Here is a 7,280-nt window from a genome sequence, read left to right as displayed (position 1 = left end):
GAAAAATAAATAAACTAATTTTTTAAAAGTTCTCCTCTCTTAGCCAGTCCAGGAGTCCAGTGTGCCACATGTATGTGTCCATGTGGATACAGACATAGCAGGACTTTGGTCCAAATGACACGATGGCCCAATCTTTTGACCAAGTTTCTAAGGAAGGAAAGAAATGATGTAGAGAGTTTGTGGGCTGAAAGACTACGCATGTGGCAAATCTCAAATGGAAGCTATTACACCCCTCTCTCCTGTACTTTCCTATTCTGGGCCCCTAAGTCGTTCGTTCCTACCTTCCTCAGCACTTTCTAGTTAGGGCTGTCATGATCTTTCATTCTGAACAAAGTCTCTTTTGTATTCTAAAAGAAACTTTACCCTTCTGCAAGAAAAAAATTTCCAAGTCTTTCTGGAAATGTAACTAATGTAACATAACAATGCTTCAATTCACTCTTTCACTCTCTGATTGTTTTTTATAGAGGTGTGACATAAGATATAATATTGATACATGCCATTAATATGAGTATCATCTGAGATTACTAGTTTATGATAATGTATAACACTATTAACAACATAAAACATTAAAAACAGCTCTGCTATCTGTTAATTTTATGACTTCTATTATCATGTAATTAATGCATAGAGTAAAAAAATGTATTCGGGACATTGATTTGGGGGAGAATGAATCAGGGAGGCAGAGAGATTGGAAAGAGAAAACCTAGATAAGGGGTCTTGGGGAAAGATAATCAATGATGAAGATATGAGTCAAAATTATAATTTGGTATTTGCACTTAAACCTGGTGAATACATAATCAAATCCTTAAATATTGTCACCTTTCCAAATCTGCAGATTACTTGGTCTTACAAGAACATAATTCTTATTTCCCCAGCCCACACTCCTCACTATGGCAAGTTATTTTGTTACTGATCTCAGCACAGAGTAGCCACACAGGCCCTTCTCCCTTAGTTTTGGCCCAACTTCCTCCCTGCCTGGAGCCCGGAAGGCATACCTGGACAAGGGCAAAGCAGAACACTGTTGTGACCTCTCTGGGCACAGCCTCTCACCAGGGAGTGGTCATAAGCAGTATTCAAAACCAGGATCCAAGGTGTGGTCTGAGCTCCTTTAAGCCCAAGGGATTTGGGAGCTCCTGGTGAGTCCCCAGAGAAGAGTCCAGAAGAGAAGATGGAAGGGGAGTGGCCCCCTGGAGGGCAACTCCTCTTCTACCTCACGGTCAGCCTTCTGCTTCAAGGTAAGACGGGGCATAAACAGGGAAGACCAGAGTGTGGTTCTGAAGGATATCTAAGAATTCCCCTCTAGTATTTGGAGGACATTCAGAATTAAGATGTTAAATATTTCTTCCATAATGTCTGTGTTTTGATTTCCTTTTGGTGACAGAAAGACAATCCACTGATCAGAGAACAGCCTTCCTCTATTCCTACCTGCATAAGGATCTACCAAGTTGTCCCATTTCACCATCTCTCCAATTCCATCTTCTCACTGACCCCAGAGCTCCTTCCACCGTGTGTCATCGCACTCTCCCTATCTCTTTTTCCTTTGATATGGTATCTATGAAAAGAGAGGATGCTAACTTTAAACATGCCCTGAAGGAGTAAGTGAAACATCAAGGGAGGGTGGGGAACAATCTGAGGCAAAAGGAAGTGGATACTTTGCTTCCACTGGGGAATATTTGTTCCAAGTCAGGGTACATAGCTTCAACAGTACGGAAAGAAATGGAGATGAAGGGGAGCAGGCAGAGAAAAAGAACAAACAAAGGTGACAATGGGGCAAAGATTCTGCTCAGGTACTACTCAGACGGCTCCCTGGCCATGGCCAAGAGACACCACCACTCAGGCCTCACTATGTGAACAGCACATAGTATATGCTCAGTGGTATCACCTAATAATTCCAATGCTGGAAATAAACCCCAACATATCTGGGGTCACTAAATCTGAGATAAGCAACATAAAAATGCATAGCACCAAGGTAAACATCCATTCAGAATACCTTACATATTTCCCACATCCACTTAGCACTAGTAAGTGCTGTTGTTTGCTTCTCTTATCTTTTTGATACATCTGTTCTTGCAGAAGTCCCTGAGGAAGAAATGCAAATGAGAGATACATCAGAACAGACTAACTACCCGTTTTAGGGCCGTGCTCAGCAGTCTACTCGGCGGGCCCAAGAACATTGTGATGGGTCCACTAAGACTCCTTAAAGTGGCTGCCATTGCAGCAAGGCTGGTTTGCATATAGATTTGGACAGGTTTTGCATGAGGATGAAACAATGGGAATGAGGATAGAGCCTTGACTCAGCTCACCACATAGACTTCCACCATTTGCCTACCGGACCAGCTCATCCTCTGACCCTGGCAGGAAGGGCTTGGCCTTGGGAGGTTTTGGTACAGGAAGGAGGGTTCACCTGCTTCTCCCAGTATGTCCCCTGCTTTCTCTCTCTGCAAAGAGGCTCCATGGAGACCCTCTCTCACAGAGTCTCTGCTCTCTACAGGAAGAGCCGACACTTTCACCATCAATTGCTCAGGGTTTGACCAGCATGGGGTGGATCCTGCTGCCTTCCAAGCAGTGTTTGACAGAAAGGCCTTTCGTCCAGTCATCAACTACAGCATCCCCACTCATGTCAACATCTCCTTCACCCTGTCTGCCATCCTCGAAGTGGTGAGACCTGGTCCCCACTTTCCATCACTTCTAATGGGGAATAAGGATCCTCTGTCCTGTCGACCCAGCATTGTACTGGTCTAGTGGTGGACAATAGGTACTCTGAATGGATTTCGTATAAATAGAGGGGTTTCCTATAAGATGAGGAAACATAAAGAAGAAAGCGGCAGTGGTATTTTTTTCAGGAATGATTTGTCTGTGAGTCCTGTTCTTTGTGAATGCTCTAAAAGGAAGTGATCTGTCTGTTGATTAAAACCTGAATGGTACCTAGATACAAGAGGAGGCAAGTAAGGAAAAGACAGTCCAACATTTAGAACTATGCCTGACCCAATACATTAGTCAATATTATTAAGACTATGACCTGGGAGCAGGGCAAGACTTTTTTGCACTAATGCACTAATGGTCCTGGGTGGGAATTTCTTCACCAGGATGTACGGCTCCAGCTTCTGACGTCATTCCTGTGGATTGATTTGGTAAGGCAGATTCAACTATCCCCTTCCCACTTCCATTTATAAGTTATTTTTGAGGAGTTACCTTAAGGTTTTCCAGTCCAAACCTCTAGTCAGTGTATAAATCTTTCTGAGACCAAATAACTCCATTTAGAACAGTGGGGACACGAATCTCCCTGAGCATCTTAGGAGGGTAGAAATGGTGACCGAAGAAAATGGGCAAGTGGTTGTAAGCCAATCTATTGGTGTGTTCCTGGGTGTAAGTGATATTAGGCTATATTTAAGGACTGCCTGGAAAAAGGGCCATCGTGGGGTATTTTGCCAATGACAGCTGGCTAGATAAAGAGGAGGAGATAGGATGGGGTCAGTAGGGACATGAGTGGTGTGAGAAGATCAGAGTTTAAAGAATGGGAGAGGCTGATTGGACCTCTGTTTCCCACTGCCCTGCCTGTAGACATGGGACAATCCTTTCATCAGCTGGAACCCAGAAGAGTGTGTCGAAGTCAATAAACTCACTGTATCAGCAGAAAACCTGTGGATTCCAGATATCTTCATTGTAGAATCGTGCGTATCTGGCCTGGGAAAAGCCTGTACGAAGCCCATCTTAAAAGAATAGCCTAGGTCAAGTGCAGGGCACAGGGACACCAAAAGATTCAGACATCACCACCACCACCACCACCCACCACCACCACCACCACCCACCACCACCACCACACACAAAAAAAGAAAGAAGATTCAGACAGGGGCACAGCCTCAATTCATTGACTCCCACAATTCATTGACTCCCACAAAACACATGAGGAGTAGCATAGGCAACATAGAGTGACGTTAGAGAAAGAACCCAAAAGGAAGACTTGGGAAGAAAGGGAGACACAGGCTGATTAAGGCCCCCACCGCCCCCACCTCTCCTCCTCTCAAAAACAGCATGGATGTGGATCGGGCACCTACAGGTCTCTCTGCGTATGTCAGCAGTGACGGTCGAATAAAGTACGATAGGCCAGTGCGGGTGACCAGCATCTGTAACCTGGACATCTTCTACTTCCCTTTTGACCAACAGAACTGCACCTTCACCTTCACTTCCTTCCTCTACACAGGTGAGTGAGACATGTTTTGGCAGGTATTTTAGATTCGCAGGAAGACAATGAGTGGTGTAGGTATTATGAGGGAAAGTTTTAGACCAGTGTTTCCCAATTCTGGCTGCCCATTAAAGCTTTTAAAAATAGCAATAACTATACAACACCCTAGAGATTCTAATTCCATTGTTCCAGGTGGGGCCCAGATGCTCTTATCTTTTAAGATATATTTGTATTTATTTTAGAGAGGAAGGGAGAGGGAGAGAGAGAGAGAAACATCAATGATGAGAGAGAATCATTGATCAGCTGCCTCCTGCATGCCCCCTAATGGGGATCAAGCCTGCAACCCAGGCCTAGGCCCTGACAGGGAATTGAACTGTGACCTCCTGGTTAATAAGTCAACACTCAACTACTGAGCCACACCTACCAGGCAGTACTGTTATTTTCTATGTATCTCCGCAGGTTTTGCTAGTTAGTGTGCAGAGTTAAGAATTACTGCTTTACGTCGGCCTGCGGACTGAAAGGTCCCAGGTTCTATTCCGGTCAAGGGCATGTACCTGGGTTGCAGGCACATCCCCAGTGGGAGATGTGCAGGAGGCAGCTGATCGATGTTTCTCTCTCATCGATGTTTCTAGCTCTCTATCTCTCTCCCTTCCTCTCTGCAAAAAATCAATAAAATATATTTTTTAAAAAAAAGAATTACTGCTTTAATTCCTCAATAAATTCTTTTTTTTTTTTTTAAATAGTCACCAAACTACTGCTTTAGTCTTAAGTGGCCTTTGCACCATATCTGACCCTGAGCTACTGAACCTCTATAATTTTTAGCTCAACCCTTTTAACTTTAATAGCTAACACACTTAAACCACTAAATCAATGTGACTGAATGCCACCAGGTATCACGGGGCAGATTTGAATATATCAATCCTTAAATGGGCATACAGGTAATGATAAAAATGTTGAGCTGTTCATGATTGATTCCACTAAAACTGCACCATACAACTGGGGAATTGAGAAGGAAAATGGGAATGACTCTCATTTAAGTCACATTCAAAATTCCCATAACAACTTTGACTCATCCTTGTTTTCAACAACAACAAAATCAGTGCTACAGCACACACATATGAATTTCTGGTCCTGGAACCCACTTCTGAAAATCCTGATGCCCTGCTTTTAAAAAGACAAAGAGGAAAATTGGTTGAAGAAATTCAGTGGGGGAGGAATTGAATTTTGTGGGCAGGAGGCTTAGGAACTTGTGGACTGAGCTGCCCTGGCTCCCTTGCAGTGGACAGCATGCTTCTGGGCACGGACAAGGAAGTGTGGGAGATAACAGCTACGTCTCGTGACAACATTCAGACCCAGGGAGAGTGGGAGCTCCTGGGCATCAACATGGCCACCCTAAAGATGTTGGTGGGCAGCAATGTATATGACCAGATCACATTCTATGTAAGTCCAGGGAACACTCTTTGACTTCCTATCCCAATTGCTCTGCGATTTTTCTCTTGATCCAAGGCTTTTTGAGGTATAAAAAGAAGCTTTAGGGCGTTAAGCACCTGCTCCCCACCCCACCCTATACCCTGATGGTCCTACAGAAGGATCCCCAAGGACCTCTGCCTTGCAGAGAGGAGGAGCAGCTGGGCTCCCCACTCAATGGAAAAGCCACCATCTGATGGTGCAAAGGGCCCTCCTTGCCCCTCAACATCTACAGTTGTATTCCCAGCAGGTTGGACACAAATGCAAATTAGAAGACAAACTGGGGACGCTTCTGTAGAGGGCATGTGTTACTTAAAGAGACCATCCCATGACCAGCCAAACACCACACCCGCAAAGATTAGAGTCAAATACACAACTGAGCCTTTAGCATCAATGTAATTGCCACATTCTCCACACTGTCTCCTCCCCCACCAGGTGGCCATCAGGCGCAAGCCCTTCCTCTATGTCATAAACCTTCTGGTGCCCAGTGGTTTTCTGATTGCCATTGACGCCTTCAGCTTCTTCCTGCCAGCAGAAAGCGAGAACCGTGCCCCATTCAAGATAACCCTTCTGCTGGGCTACAACGTCTTCCTGCTCCTGATGAATGAGTTACTCCCTGCCAGTGGCACCCCCCTCATCAGTATGGCCCCTCCCATTTTCTGGGGAAGAGAAGGCAGCAGAGGACAGGGAGAGAAACCTGGAGAACTGGCTGCCTCTCTACTTAAAGGGGAAGAGGGTTCTGGGGAAATATTGAATTTGGGGAAAGAGGCTTAAGAAAAGTGTAGATATGATCCACCCTCATTTAGTGTTAATTGCATTTGTCTTCAGGTGTCTACTTTGCTCTGTGTCTGTCTCTGATGGTGCTCAGCCTGCTAGAGACCATTTTCATCACCTACCTGCTACACCTGGCCACCACTCAGCCCCCACCCATGCCCCGGTGGCTCCATTCCCTGCTTCTGCACTGCACCAGCCCAATGAAATGCTGTCCCACTGCACCCCAGAAGGGAAACAAGGGTCTGGGTCTCGCCCCTGCCCACCTGCCTGGTAAGGAAGTCAGCACTGCCCACACTTTCTCCTCCAACACCTTCATTTCTCTGCTTCAGCCTCCTCCCCTGCCCCCCCTCCCTCCCAGTTGATCCTCACAGCCCATGGCTGAGTCTATCTTTCTCTGTAGGTCTGAAGGAGCCTGTGGAATTGGTGGGGAAGGTGCCAGGTCCCCAAGAGGCAGAGTTAAATGGGTGCCCTGAGTCAACAAGGGGCCAACAGGAAGATGAGGCTCAGAAGCAGCACTTGGCCAGCCTGTGGGTACAGTTCAGCCACATGATGGACACCCTGCTGTTCCGCCTCTACCTGCTCTTCATGGCCACCTTCATCACCTCCATCATCGTCCTCTGGAGCACCTAGGCTGACATCCACGTCTATCTCTCCCTGCAAACCACGTTTGAGTTTCTCCTCGTATTAGGGCCAGCCAAACCCTGACCTCTTTCCTAATCTTAGCCACTTCTCCAGTGACTACAATGTCCTCTTCTATGTTCTCAAAACTTCAACACAGCCCTACCGAGTAGGTTCAGAACAGCCATAGTCCTCTCATATTCCATGGTCATCATTCCTGCACAAGTTTAGTGTCCCT

The 7,280-nt window shown here is 45.9% G+C and overlaps 1 protein-coding gene across 1 annotated transcript; it reads left to right on the top strand.

Moving 5' to 3' along the window:
• The first annotated feature begins 1,168 nt into the window (after positions 1 to 1,168).
• Positions 1,169 to 7,054, top strand: LOC139002666 (5-hydroxytryptamine receptor 3C-like). Its single transcript, XM_070403780.1, has 9 exons — positions 1,169 to 1,235; positions 2,492 to 2,658; positions 3,087 to 3,131; positions 3,562 to 3,671; positions 4,032 to 4,201; positions 5,463 to 5,623; positions 6,086 to 6,290; positions 6,479 to 6,694; positions 6,825 to 7,054. The coding sequence occupies exons 1-9, from the start codon at positions 1,169 to 1,171 to the stop codon at positions 7,052 to 7,054; spliced, it is 1,371 nt and encodes a 456-aa protein (XP_070259881.1).
• Positions 7,055 to 7,280: the final 226 nt, after the last annotated feature.

This window comes from Myotis yumanensis, unplaced genomic scaffold, assembly GCF_028538775.1.
Source record: "Myotis yumanensis isolate MYYU_CA2020_CCGP unplaced genomic scaffold, mMyoYum1.0.hap1 SCAF_2, whole genome shotgun sequence".
NCBI classification, from domain to species: Eukaryota; Metazoa; Chordata; class Mammalia; order Chiroptera; family Vespertilionidae; genus Myotis; species Myotis yumanensis.
The sequence above is the reverse complement of the archived record's forward strand: the minus strand, read 5'-3'. Positions and strand labels throughout refer to the sequence as shown.